This window comes from Zootoca vivipara, chromosome 1 (genome assembly GCF_963506605.1).
Source record: "Zootoca vivipara chromosome 1, rZooViv1.1, whole genome shotgun sequence".
Lineage (NCBI taxonomy): Eukaryota > Metazoa > Chordata > Lepidosauria > Squamata > Lacertidae > Zootoca > Zootoca vivipara.
In genome coordinates, this window is record NC_083276.1 from 77,634,464 (window position 1) to 77,649,150 (window position 14,687).

The window sequence follows — 14,687 nt, forward strand, 5'->3', positions numbered from 1 at the left end:
AGTACATGCACCCTGTGTTGTCAAGGCATTGCTGCTCCCTAAACTAATGTGCTGGGGAAGAAGCATTAACCCAAGACCAAAAACAGTGGTCTGAAAAAGAGATTTCTGCAAGGGGACATGAGAGGTCTCCCCATTGGTTCTACTTTATGTTTTAAATTGGGAACACTTGCACATTGTAACATGTAAAGCTGCCTGCCTTACTAGTAAGAATGGGGGAAAGGTTTCTTCTTGAACTTCCTGGGTAACATGTGAGCACATGGAGTCACTTGTGCATTTTTCTCACAATTAGATGCCCAAGTTCTAGGTAGATGCAAAGCCCACACATCTCAGGGGAGATGTAAAACATGCAGGTGCTCAAGCTTCCTCTTCCCCTGCTTGAAATTATTTCTAACATGGCAAGTGTTATAATTTTCAATAGGATAGGAAGCTAAAATAAGTGCTCCGGTCTTAAATAGATTAACCAAATGCTAGTTTGGCTTCAGGCCATATGTCTAGCCACTGAAGTCTATGGTGTGGCCTAGTGTCTAGACTACTTTCAGGTTTTGACAGGAGTGAATTGACAGAGGCCATCTGACAAAGTGCCTCTGCTTTCATGGCATATGGAATGAGTGGACTGCTAGATTTGATTGGTGGACTACTAAAAATGTTTCTTATTTGATGTGGTGAATGTAGCATTGTAGCCATTTTCTCACATGTAGTAGACTTAATGCTATAAACACGCTGCCCTACAGCAGCATGCTATTTCTCATGCAGGGTTAATCTTCAGGCACTTAACACGCAAGGAATTTCTATTGGTGAGTATTGCATGTCCCACTTTAGAAGAACAGGGAGCTTGTGTAGCCCTCCAGATGTTGTAGTTCAGCAACTCTCTGCATCACTGACCCCTGGCCTGACATGCTGGCTGCGGCTGCTGGGAGCCTGGAATCGTAGGACATCTGGAGTGCCACAGGTTCCCCATCCCAGCTTTGGAACTACCTTTTTCCTAGAAGGAAAGGTGTGCAGCCTTTCCAGAAGCAAAGTGAGATACATTGGGGGGGGGGATTCACTTGCTGAACGTGCCAGTCAAGCTGATTTTCAAGGCACAAGCCTCCGCCCGCCCGAAAAAGAGAGCAACCCTAGCAGCTCCTTGAACCATTTGAGCAGCTTTCATGAACTGCAATGCCGCCCCTGGGTTTGGGGCTCCTGCCAACGACCCATAGTGGCCAACTCCTAGGAGCTGAGGTCCCTTTGCACCCCCCAATAAAATATTTGAGGGGGCTGAGTCCCCCCAGTGGATGGGCATTGCCATTCAAATAATGTGGTCTGAAACCCCCCCATACTTTATTTAAGTTGCCACCCCTGTTAGACCCCATAGGGGAGCGTACCTTGGGGCTGCCATCCCATGAGACTGAGCTGCACTTACTTGGGAACTGAGTGGGGAACGTTTACGTCCGAGGAAGCCCCCCCCCCCCCGGGACAGGCTACTTACTACCTGGACGGCTCAAGGTCGCACCCTAAACCCGGGTTGCCGTTTGCGGGTCTCTTCCCGCCCTCCACCCGGTGGGTGGTGACTTCTTGCTCGCCTAGGAGTAAGACCTGACGAAGGGAGAGCTGGCCACCTGGCGCTCTTTCGCTGAGCAGGCGAGCCAGCAACAGGCGAGAGGAGCGGCGACGGCCGAGTAGGGGGCGCGCGGTTGTCCCACGCCGGGGAAAGGGGCGGGGCGGTCCCTTGGCTTCCGCTCAGCTCGTTCTGGGGCTGGAGGGAAGCGGGAGGCTCCCAAGTCCCCTTCCCCCCTCTCCTTCCCAGAGCGGCAGCAGCGCCTAGATGAGGAGGCGGCGGCGGAGGAGGTGGGGAATCCATAGAGCGCCTCCCTCCCCGTCTGCCGAGCGCGGCGCACTCGGAGCATGGAGCCCGCCTGAGCCACTCGGCGGGCAGCTGCTGCTGCGGCACAACATGGAGGCGGCAGCGCCGCCGCCTCGGCTGCTGCTCCTGTCCCTGCTGGCCGCCGTGGTGTTTCGGGGCAGCTTGGGCGCCGCCGTCGGGGGTAAGTTTCGGGGCGAGGGGAGGGGGATCCGGCGGGCGGCAGCTGCCTTTCCCGGGCTCGGGGAGAGCGGGGAAGCCTTTTGTTGTGGAGACGGAAACTTCTCCGCGCAACTCGAGAAGTGGGACTTGGTGGGAATGGAGGAGGCTGGCATGGGACGGAGGCGGCGGCGGCAGGGAGGAAAAGCGGAGGGTGGAAAAAACGAGTGGGGGGGGGATCGAGGAGACTCGTGGCCGTGAGGACCTCGGGGCCAGGATCCGCAAGAGGCACAGCGGGGTGTTTGCGAGGGCGACCCGTACCAGATCGGGCAAGAAAAAGGACGGAAAGCTGCTTCGTTGTGGCTTCCCCCCCCCCCCGCCAACAAGTTCTCGGCGCTTGCGTGACCTACTCATCCCCCAGCACCAAAAAATAAATGTAGGGTGTTTTGTTTGATGTGTGTGTGGGGTGAGCCTTCCTTTTTCCTGCTGGCCAGGAAAGGATTCCCGTCGCCTTTTGCATGCTGCTGGGCTTTCGAGCTCAACCTTGTGCCTCGAGAGCGAGACAAAAGTCTCCCCCCTCCCCGTTCCCAGCGCTTTGCGGCCCTCAGACGCAGTGATTTCCCTGGAGTTTGGAGGAGCTGGTGTCGGGTGTCGATCACAGGCAGAATCAAACTTTTGGCATCAGCGTTGGGAGTGGGGGTTGGGGGGGGGAAAGCAGATCTTCTTTCCTTTTATTTTAAAGTTGTAAAGGGGAGGGTATGGGGGAGAAACGGAGGGAGGGAGGGAAAGACTTGCTTGACTTGTGAAACTTAACACTTGGCAAAACAGACTTCTGAGAAGAGTTTGTCTGTCTGGGGGTTTACCCAGACTTTAGCTACAGTGAACATTTGTTCCCTTGACTGCTCGGAGCGTTCAGACAATCACGTCCATTTCCATATCAATTAGCACTAGTTTTAAACTTTTGGAGGGAATCACGCTTCTCTTCTGCTTCTTCCTTAAACTTCTGTGCACATTTGTGTGTGTGTTTAAATTTTGCCTGGGAACTTTCTGCATTCATATGTGATATATGGAGATTAAGAAGGGTGGTGGTGATGGTTGTAGCTGTATTTTCCCAATGGCTTCTTCCATTGGGCTGGAAAAGTGGCTTTACTTCTGCGTTTGAATGTAGTGCACAAAGCAAATGTGGACTTACTTGTCCAATTTGAGAACATTTGTTCTATTCTTGCCGAAATCCCCACAGTGTTTAAATGTCTGAATACCAGTGTGGTGATAATAATTAGAAAGTGATCCAGGGGTTGCCACCCGAAAGGAGCTGTACTTTTTTGCTCCTTTCTGTCATTGCCTACAGGAAAGTTCCAGTTTGCACTCAGGGAGCCTCACGCGGTAGCCTGGTCTGCTTGTTGTCTGCGTAGCAGTCAGCAAACTGAAGTTTTGATGCACTAATGAATGTTAATTGTTGTAATTTCCCAAGTAGTTGAAGAAATATAGCAGTGTGGCTAACAGTCAGTAGAGCACCCCCTCAGGGTAATTCGTATTAGGCCACCCACTTATCTTGCATTAGTTACTAGAACTATCATTTAACATGGGAGCTCTGACTAAAATTCCTCCACAGCCGCTGTGTTCTGTTTGTGCATGGTTTTAACTATAGGTGTGTGTTTGTGAAAAGGCTTCTGAACCTCTGATACCGTATTTTTCCGTCTATAAGATGCCCCCATGTATATTTGGGGGGGATTCTGATTTAAGAAAATGGGGGAGATGTATCTGTGTATAAGACGCCCCCAAAATGTGACATTATTTTTTAGGGGGGGAAACCCAGTCTTCTACATGGAAAAATGTGGTAATTGAATCTCTTTATGATAAAATATTTTAGGAGTCAAGTCATTTGCAGAATCTTGGTGTCATTGATCCACTAGTTTGTTACAGTGGTGAGGTAACATATTGTGGTCTTTTTAAAAAAATTCCAGGAGCTCAGTTCTCTGAGGAATGTTCTTGTTTTATTTAGTAGGGCTTCTGTTTAAAATCTTGTGTGGGGCAAACTGAGGCCAAAATAACCCCAAAGAGGGGCTGTTCTCTGATAAATTTTAAAGGAATATGAACACAGCCACCATGTACCTTTGTTAAATGAACAAATGAACTCTGTGTACTTAAGGGTACTTAAGGTGGCCAGCAGCTTAGGGTGAAAAAGGGCAGCTGCTGTATACCTGTTAGTTTGGGCAAAATTCGTTTACAGCAGCACATCCAATAGAAAATATGTGTTTAATTTACTTTGGTAGGGATTCAGTTAATATTTATTCTCTAACCAAATAAAGAATTTCCGTAACATTAAAACCGTAACCGATAAAATTTTAAATGACTATAAACAGTGGGTTATATCCAATGTTAGATATACACAAAAAATAATTGCAATCAATGGGTGATAACTAATAATACGGGGGGGGGGGGGTCCAATCCATTGAAATCTTTAAGTCCATTGATTTTACTGGGTCTACTCTTCAGTATGTTTAATGTTGGATATCATTTGTGGCTGGCATTTAGCAGAGCTGTGTTAAGTGGTAGAGTCTAGGATATTTAAGCCTCACCTTTTCATTTAAATAAAGCATTGGTGTTATCATTTCGTCTATTACGAGTATTTTGCATAAGGGATCCTATATTCTAGTATACCTGTGAACTTTTTTGTCACTTTTTTTCAAAATTGACAGTTGGTTGGCTATATCTAATTACTTACAATAGTATATTTTTGCCTTTTTCTGGACAGCTGTTGGTTGAGCTTGTTTGTGGTTACTTATCAAAGAGTGTGTCCAGAGACAAGTTTGCTATGCATCCCGTTGGAACTTTTAACACACAAAAGCAGTGTATAAGGGTTTCTGGGTAAGATAGTAATGTTAATTCTGCAATACCCTGTATTCATTTTGTGGTGCTCACGCTAGTCTCTCTTAGCTGTGTTGACCAGCAGGAGAGCAGTGAGAAATAAAAATACTTATTCTTTCTTGTTTCTTCCCCTACTATTCCCCCATCCACCCCCACACTTCCCAATATCTGGAATCCTGGAAGCAGAAATGCTGATATAGTGCTCTAGACCCCCAAATCAGTGCCATTTGAACTGCGCAGAAGTGCATTGCACACTTACTGTGCGGGCCTCCTAAAGTTAAGAAAATAAGCCATGGGAGGGGACTTGGTGGATTTTCCAGTGTTATTGGACCTCAGTTCCATCAGATTCATTCAGTATGGCCCGTTGCCAGGGGCAATGGGAGTTGCAGTCCAGCAACATCTGGAGGGCCACTGGTTCTTTCTCCACATGAGCCCCAAATACCGGTACTTTTCTGTTCTCATTTCCTATTCTGTCACTGGCATATAACATGCATTGCTAGAAACGTTCATTTCTCCTCTCGGCACACATTAAATTGGACTGCTACTGCTTGAGTATAGGTCAGGGGTCAGCAACCTTTTTTAGCTGTGGGCCGGTCCACCTTCCCTCAGACCATGTGGTGGGCCGGACTATTTTTTTGGGGGGAGGGGAATGAATGATTTCCCATGCCCCACAAATAACCCAGAGATGCATTTTAAATAAAATGACACATTCTACTCATGTAAAAACATGCTGGGCCAGCTTTAGAAGGCGATGGGCTGCATCCAGCCCACGGGCCTTAGGTTGCCTACCCCTGGTATAGGTAGTATGTGCAGTGAAATGCATAGTCTGTTGTTTGTTCTCCTAATACACATTATAGCGGGAGGGCAGTGTTCAACATAAATAAAAATTTTTTGAAAGCTCACATACTTCAGAATGTTAGGTTAATGTTCCATTTAGTTTTCTCAAGATGAATGTTCTTGGAAGGTTACTAAATCCAGCTGCCAGCCTGCCTTGGTTTACATCAAGGCAATAGCAATCGTGATTTAAATTACAAAGGAAATAAATTTATTTAAATTTAGGGATATTAGATCAGGTTAGGATTCAGGTAGGTAGCTGTGTTGGTCTGACACAGTCAATATATATGTATGTATGTGTATATATAAACACACACACACACACACACACACACACACACACATAATGTCCAGTAGCACCTTAGAGACTTAACTAAGTTTGTTCTGGGTATAAGCTTTTGTGTGCATGCATGGTATCTGAAGAAGTGTGCATGCACATGAAAGCTTATACCCAAAACAAACTTAGTTGGTCTCTAAGGTGCTACCGGACATTTTTTTTTTTTTTTTATAGATCAGGTTAGGGTTGTAGATGGCCCACAAGTGAAAAGCAGTCTTGTGGTACTTTATGTGAGAACTTTTTAGGATTCTGATCATTTCAGTTTTGAAAGTGTACTATGCTTTTTTGCTATATGTGTTTGAGAATTCAAACTGATTTCCAAGTGTGAAAGGAATATGTTAATGAGAAAGCAAGTAGAAAATGGCTCCAGTTTTTTATTTTTATTTCTAAAGCTGATTTAAAGATTGATCAGTTGCCAACACACAGCTTCTTAAATGTGCACTTAACAGTTGATGGTTGTGAAATTCTAAACACAGTAGGCATATTTCTGAAGCAAGCGATTTTAACTTCAATCCTCCAGTTTATGAAATGAACTGTTGAAGATTGTAGTCATCTGCTTGTTTTGCTTTTTAAAAAAACTATTGGGATTAGAACAGCATGTGAAATTACCTCACTGAACTCTGTGCTTAAAAACTGCTTGACCTTGGGATTTCCATAGAACTTAAGTTAAGGCAGGGGTTGCCAATCCTTTTTGGTCTGTGGGCACATTCACAATTTTGAGAGAGTGCTGTGGGCTTCCTGCCCCTGACATATAGAAAGAAAATGCACATGAATATGAAAACACTGCTTTTCCATGGGGTTTGGGTAAAAGTTGCATGCAGTAGAATTAAAACAGATCCTTTTGAATTGTTTTTGGGCCAAAGTAGTGCTGGAAAGCAGCAGATTGTGATTCCTATGGTTAGTCTATGGAGAAAAATGTGATCTGTAATGTGGGGAAAACATGTAAAAACTTCATGCAGTTTCAAAAATGTCTGTTTTACTGGATCTGATGTATGCACGGTCAATCCTCTTATGCATTCTACAGCCCTTCCTTCCTTCCTTCCTTCCTTCCTTCCTTCCTTCCTTCCTTCCTTCCTTCCTTCCTTCCTTCCTTCCTTCCTTCCCTCCCCTTCCTCTGCTGCCTCCCAGGTCAACCACATTTTCTTCCCATCAGTCTCCTAGATTTACTTATCCTTACCTCTGCCATTCTGGTCTCTCTGTAGGTATTATAAACATTGAAAAGCTCACAGAAGTGAAAGAGGAAAAACTTCCTCTTTTAGCTCTATGTACTTTTAAACCATAGAATTGTGGAGTTGGAAGGGACCCCTAGAGTCATCTAGTCCAACCTTGTGTGATGCAGGAAACTCAACACACGGTCCCACATACAATCATACCAGACCTGCTTAGCTTTGCAAATGTGCTAGCAGTTTTATTGCTGCACCACCTTTGCCACATCATGATGGTGGGGGCTGAGAGGCTTCATGCTGGCCAGGGGAGTCCACCCCCCCCCCCGAAGAACTGTGGGAACATATTATGTCAAAGCCTATGTGTTAATGCCACATGTGCTGTCCGCTTGCCTGAACAATTTCTCCAGCTGTTCTTACATTCATGAAAACTTGGTGCATATATGAACTGCTGCCTGAGCCACTGTCTTAAATTCCTGGAAATTGGATTCAGCATGTTCATCTGACTTGCACTGAAGGCTCCATGGGGCTGGAGCACATTGAAATTTGAACATCCAAACAGTGCCACCCACCCTTAATTTGGACAGCTGCTCCAGAAGGATATCATGGTTGATGGTATCAAAAGCCACTGAGAGGTCAAGGAGAATTAACAAGGAGACCTTTTTCCTGTCTCTCTCCCAAGTCCACTGGCTCATTGAGGAAAAGGCAGTGAAATATTGTATGTGTGTCTAGTATATGGTTATAGGGAACCAAACTATGCTGTAACACCATAAGCCTTTTCCTCTTCCCTGTTAAGAAGACAATGTTGAATTTCAGACTTTGGTAAATACAACTTTAATGGGATATTGAAGCCTGAAGTTTGACATTGTCCAACATATTGCTAAAATAAAACTCAAATTTTAGGGAAACTTTTATTTTGTGCCTCATATTTCCTAAGTTGACTTTAGTCTTTACATATGGACTGTATTAGTAAGGTTGCTTAGTAAGAGCTTCTCGGGTTTTTAAAGTTTGCTCTCTTTCCCTCATTTTCTCTTTGCATTACATGTTTGGCTGTCTTGGTGGTGTAAAAGAAAACAACCAGTCCTTGATTTTTAATGTACATTTTAGTATGTAATGAATGACAAATTCAGAGGTGCATATGAGCTGTATTTTTATTCTGCATGGGATGAGTGGGTGTTACGAAAGCACAAAAGGAAGATGGGCATGAACAATAGCAATGAGTCCTGATTGCTGGGCTGTTTGCTGCAGAGTAGGATCAGTTGACGGAATTAGCTTTTTGACATACGGTATATGTAATAAAATGATAGTGACAGGTGTGAATCTTGGGGTCACTCATGCCCCATTCTTGCTCCCTGTACAGACTCAGTTGAATTATAGCACTTAACTGTACTTGGGCTCTCCCTGAACTATCATAGTTTCAGAGGAATATGAGAGGATATTGATGCACCCAAGCTGGCACTCTCTTATACCAGACTTGAAAATAACATCTGATCAGGCCCTATGAATATTTAGAAGATCCGAATAAGTAAAACATCTGAACTAGGTGGTCTCTCTACGGCATTGGTATTAACAGTACAACATTGTGTTAGTTTTCTCCTAAAGCCAGGGGTGAAGCTTCTCAAGCCTAGGAGCTGAAAATGGCCAAGTCCCTCTAATCCTTGGAGACTAGGCTGCTCCTTTCTTCCCAAGCTCACCCCTCACCAGCCCTGTACCCCAAGTTGTTTGTCTAGTTCAGGCAGGTCCAAAGTCTGTTTTGGGGGCCTAATCTGGCCTGCCGGTCGGTTTAATCTGGCCCCTGTGGCAGTTTATTTCCTGGGGTAAAATCCTAAAAAAACCTCAGTAACTTCAATCCTAAAAAAGGTCAAAAACTTTGGTAAGCTCTCTGGTCGGCCCTCACGGCCCTTCATTTAATCAAATCTGGCCCTCTTTGAAAAAAGTTTGGACACCCCTGATCTAGTTGAAGAGTGTTTGAACTGTGATAATGGCCCTTGCTGGTCCTGAATGGAGGATGGATCGGTGTGTGTGTGGATACGTCACTCATTTTGTGTGGCTAGAATGTACTCCAGCCTTACAAAGGTAAGGGTCTCATCCATTGCTTCACCTGCTTTTGCCTCAGGCCTTGTCTATGCAGTCCCTGGAAGGTTGTCCTTGACAGAATGTGACCCTTAGGCTTCCCCACCCTGTCCTAAAGCTTGACTCCTCCCTACCTGTGTCTTCAGAGTTCCCAATGCTTCTCCATTTATAGTTGTCAAATATGTGGAGCATTATAAAGACCTGTATAAAATGCAAATCATATAAAGCTGCACATATTCCATGTCTTTCTTAAATATATAGCTTTCAGGGGTTCTATCTGTTTTAATGTTTTACATGAAGTAAAATGTTACAGAATTGGTATTCCGAAAGACATTCAAATGGAGGACACTGTCAGGATCCATTCTCGAAGAATATAGTCTGCTCCTTGCCACCGTGAAACAGTGGCTTGTTGGCTTGCTGATTGTGGCTTGTTAAGGAGCAGCAAACCATGATCCCTGGTCTGGAAGGAACCTGAAGCCAAGGCTCCACACTTTGCTTATCCTGCTTGTGCAAACTAGGAGAAGCAAACCAGGAGTGATCAGACTCATTCTATATAATAATATGCAAGTGTCTCTGCGTCCAAGTTTTCCGTGTGTCCCTGGGTTACTGCGCATGTGCCCCAGGGACACAGGGATTGGACGGAGAGACTGCACGTGCGTGCTCTCCCCCCCCTGCCTCCTCCAACCGCCGCTCCTGGCCGGACACCGCCTCACTGCAGGGCACGTCAGGGAAGCGAGGGTGGAGGCCGGCGGAGGCCTCCTCCTCACAACCCTCCCTGGCCCATAAGAGGAGCGGTGGGAGGCCGCGAAGCAGCAGCGGCGAGGTAGGCATTTGTGTCCCGCGTCCTTCCTGTCGGTGGCTGGAGGAGAGGAAGGAAGGAGGAGAAAGCAGCACTTTCTCCTCCTCCGTTCCTGTCCCCCTGCCGCCGACAGCAAGGACAGGTCCCAGGGTTCGGAGAAGCGCTGTGCAAGCGCTTCTCCGAACCCCGGGATGTCTCCTTCCTCTCGGTGGCTGGGGGAGAGGAACGGAGGAGGAGAAAACAGTGCTTTCTCCTCCTCCGTTCCTGCCCCCCTGCCGCCGACAACAAGGACAGGTCCCAGGCTTCGGAGAAGCGCTGCGCAAGCGCTTCTCCGAACCCCAGGATTCTAGCGCCCGTTATTGAACGGGCTGAAATCCACTAGTTCCTGATAAGATGCAACAAACCAGAAAGTCTGGCTTATTGTTGCATGTGGATGTGGCCACCCTTTGTACCCCAAACCATGAGTTAAAAGAGAAATGTATTAGTGCTGTTTTGCTGAACACTTGTGCAACCACAAGGCTTGTAGTGCTGTGCTTCAATGTATGGAGAGTGTGAGAGACAATTGAGTAAGGAAGATACGGCTTTAACATATAATCTCAGTTGGGCCATAAAGACAGGGAATTGGAGAACCTCCCTAGATTTGGGGTCCCCTTTCTCACCCTGTGTTTTTCTGCTAGGCTGGAACCAGCTTTCCATAGGTGTAAGAGGCATTTTGCAAGCAGAAGGCACTTTGGATACAAGCCGGTGTTCTGCGGTATTTAAAGACTTACTGGTTTCTTATGGCATGACCTTTAATCGATAAGAGCTGTCCTCATCAGATACATGACATATACACCCCATGTGGGTTGAGGTACGGTGGAGGAAAACCATCTTTCCAGTCCACTTCATGTCTTGAATGAAGAAGCCTCTTGACTATGAAAGCTCATACCACAATAAGTGTTAGTCTGTAAGGTGCATCTGGATCCGGTTAGCTAAGCTGCATAAAATGAGATTTAAATGGAGTAGAGGAAATAGATCCCAAATTGTAGTGGATTACTAATAAGTCTGACTTGAATCACTTGAAACCTAAAATTCACACTGTATGTTCTGTTCCACACCCATGCTTGCCCTAGACAAACGGCCCCCTCCCCAATTTTCTAAACTCACACGAACTGTGAGACTTCACCATGGTAGATGCGACTGCTACTTAGCAATCTGATGTATATTACTTAATTTGTATTTGCAGCATTTCCTTTTGGAGAGGTTAATGTTAATAGGTAGACCAACAGAAAAGTCCAGAGGTGGAGCCTACCTGCTTTTTACAAGGCTTAGCTGGAGGTTTAGACAGTTGGGAAGACAGCTCGGGGATTGGTTTCTTGTGGGTGGGAGGCATAGGAGTCAGAGTGCGTTAGAGACAGAGGGAAGACAGAGAGAGTGAATCGGATTACAGTGTTTCAAAGTATTTAAAACTTGTTTACATCCACAATAAACTGGAATCTTTGTTAATACATTACAACCTGACTGAGTATGAATATATTTCCAGGGAAACCTGGTTAGTGGCAGTGGAAGTGGCACAGGGTCAGTAGTCCATGAAACAACCAGGGGCTCTGTGTGAAGGCCACACTGCATAAGGTTTAAACCAGGCTTCCTCAAACTCGGCCCTCCAGATGTTTTGAGACTACAATTCCCATCATCCCTGACCACTGATCCTGCTAGCTAGGGATCATGGGAGTTGTGGGCCAAAAACATCTAGAGGGCCGAGTTTGAGGAAGCCTGGTTTAAACTGAACATATATTTCTAGTTTAAAGCTGTGGTCATTTAATGCAGTAAGTGAGAATCTTATTTTGTATTTGTTACTTATGAGTTACTGGACTTGCTGTGGGATCCATATTCTCCTCCTCATGTGTGTCATCCTTTAACTAAAAGAAAAGTTGTACAAAACCAACCAACAGTTAAAGCATTTGCAGAAGGTAACTCTGGAATTTGCACTCCTTTCCAAGAGATGTTCAGCCAATTGGGAGAATAAATTTTTTGATGTAGCTTTGAAATAGAATTAGTTGCAGATGACCAATACTTTGTTTGCCAGCAGCTAATAATCTGGAATTGAAGACTGCTCTGTGGAGCATATGATGCAGGGCCTCCCCATGCCCCTCACCTTCTAAAACAGGCATCCCCAAACTTCGGCCCTCCAGATGTTTTGGACTACAGTCCCCATCATCCCTCACTACTGGTTCTGTTAGCTAGGAATCATGGGAGTTGTAGGCCAAAACATCTGGAGGGCCACAGTTTGGGCATGCCTGTTCTAAAACCATCTCCTTGGTGTCTGTTTCTTTATCACTCTCCAGAACAGGAGTGGCCAGCCTGTGGCCCTCTCCATATGTTTCTGGACTTACCTACTCTCCTCATCCTTGACTACTGGCCATGCTGCCTGGAGCTGATGGGAGTTGTAGTCAAGCAGCAACTCAGAGGGTCACAGGTTAGACACCCCTACTCTAGAGTCATATTACTAGAATACAGCAAGTGTAATACTGACAACTAGCTGTGCTGCTGGTCCTACCAAACTGCATATGAAAGTTTACAGGAAGGGTTGGGAAGTTTGGCCATGCCTGCTTTAGCTGCTTCTACACAGATAGTGTACCTGCCACCTTGGCTCTTACACTTCTCTCTTCCTTGCAAGTGGGGAGGTACATGCCCATTCCTGTGCCTAAAGGTTTTAGGCAGATAAGTGGATAAAGTTTGGAATCTAGATGGGCAATGAACTTCTCCTTGTCTCTAGTTTCTGAGGCAGGCGTTGATTTTGCTGCCTCTGCTGTCTTACTTAGATTATTCCTTCTTGTGTCATCCTGTTTTAATTGAAAGAGTATTGGAGGCTAGCTCAGTTCTCACTCTGCCTAGTCCTATGGTAGGTCCTGTGTCTTTAGTCCAATGTAGTTGTTTTTGCCCTTGCTATTCCTGGATCAAAATGTTTATTTAAGAGTGTGTGTCTGTGTGTGTCTTCCCATGAAGAAATGGCTCATATGTTACTACTGACGAATATGAATTGAGCTTTGGTGGGACAGTAGAGTGTGGTGGAATCCCAGGAACTAGCTTTTTTATACATGTACATTTGAGAAGGGAAGGGGTAATGTCCATCTCATTATTTTATGGCACACTTTAGCATCCTCTGCTATTTTATGCACACCTGGCGGGTGTTCTCTTTTTAGGGACATAGCAATACAGTAAGTTTCCAAAGACTGGGGGCTATATCAATCAGCATTGACCTCTGAATATTGATAATTCTTATGAATCTGCAAGGCAGATATTTTGGAAATGTGTCAGAAAATGTGCGTATAGTTTCCTAATCATGTTTACATGACTGTTAGCATTCAGCAGTGCACCTCTGTGTTTTTTTATTTGCCAAAAAACTGGGATTGTTAACGTTTCAATTGTTGGTTTTGGAAACTCAGTTTTAACACAGATTAATTAGTGATATACAGCCATCCAGTGACGGATTGGTGTTATGCCTCTGAAAGCAAATGAATGCTGTCACCTGAAAGTTGTGTTAAGAAAGTTTATTGGCCAACCACACACTGCACTGTTTGGGGTGCCCACAAGGGTTTAGATCATTTACGCTTCCTAATTTTATCAGAACCTACCAAGTGTTGACAGTCAGAGACGCAGCAACAGGGGGTTCCTCCCACACACCGCTGCAGTAGCTATAATTTCTATTCCTTTCAATATGTTTAAAAATCTCCCAATAAAGTAGTTAAATTCTTCCAAAACTTGGGTGCTATTGCCTGACTGGAAGGTTTTCCTGATCTGTGATGATGCCCCTTACCTGCCTGGATGAAGAATTAAGAGAGGCGTATAGAAACCTCATCTTTCTGTGTGCTTGACCATGTTTATGGAAGACAATCTTACTCTGCTACGAGCGATCGCCAAAGAAGAAGAAGACTACGACGACTGTAGAAAGGCAAGAATTGCATCCTTTGCTCTGCCCATTTCTCCCTCCGCCTCCTTGTTCCTGGGAGGTTGTCTTATGAGGGAAGGCAGCCCTGGAGCTGAATAAGGTTCCCTGGCTTAGGATGTGACCTGCTTTCTCTGTTATACTGAACTGTAAGAGGAGTGACCCCGAGGCTGGAGTTTTCTTTTTGTTGCATGAAAGCTTTTAGTTAAGACTCAAAGAAATACTGTAACTAGCAATCAAGGCGTCAAAGTGTTTGCTCACCATTGCCACGCTAACTATGTAAATATAACATATAAAGGAAACAATGTAACGTTGCAATCAGTGTATTAGGTATACCACATTCTTCAAATGATTTATACTTAAAGGTTGTCTCCAGGGCTTTTTTTTCAGCTGGAGCTCAGCTCGAGCACCTCTTATGTGGGTGCCATTGCCATTCTAAGAGAACAAGGGAGAAGTTCATGGTGAGCTCCGGCACCTCCCCCCCTCTTTCTTTCTTTCTTTCTTTCTTTCTATAATTTTTAAATTAGTTTTCCAATAATAGTAAAATTAAAACAATAACTATTAATTCCCAAATTATACAATTATCAACATGCCGACCAACTTCCAATTAATACATTTTAATTAATGTGGCTTCCCCGCATGGTGGTTTGGGTGCATTTCCAGTCTTATATCACTGCATTTCATAATCT

The 14,687-nt window shown here is 45.1% G+C and overlaps 1 protein-coding gene across 4 annotated transcripts in view; it reads left to right on the forward strand.

The window, feature by feature from the left end:
• LRP5 (LDL receptor related protein 5) overlaps nucleotides 1-14,687 on the forward strand; it is a 188,315-nt gene that overhangs the window by 71,868 nt on the left and 101,760 nt on the right. Inside the window, exon 1 of one of the 4 annotated variants that reach the window (XM_035130368.2) lies at nucleotides 1,677-2,024. The exons of the other annotated variants lie outside the window; for them this stretch is intronic. Coding sequence (XP_034986259.1) covers nucleotides 1,805-2,024 — 220 coding nt within the window. The 5' untranslated portion in view covers nucleotides 1,677-1,804. Of the gene's footprint in view, nucleotides 1-1,676; nucleotides 2,025-14,687 lie in introns of those variants that run through there. 4 annotated transcript variants of the gene reach the window in all.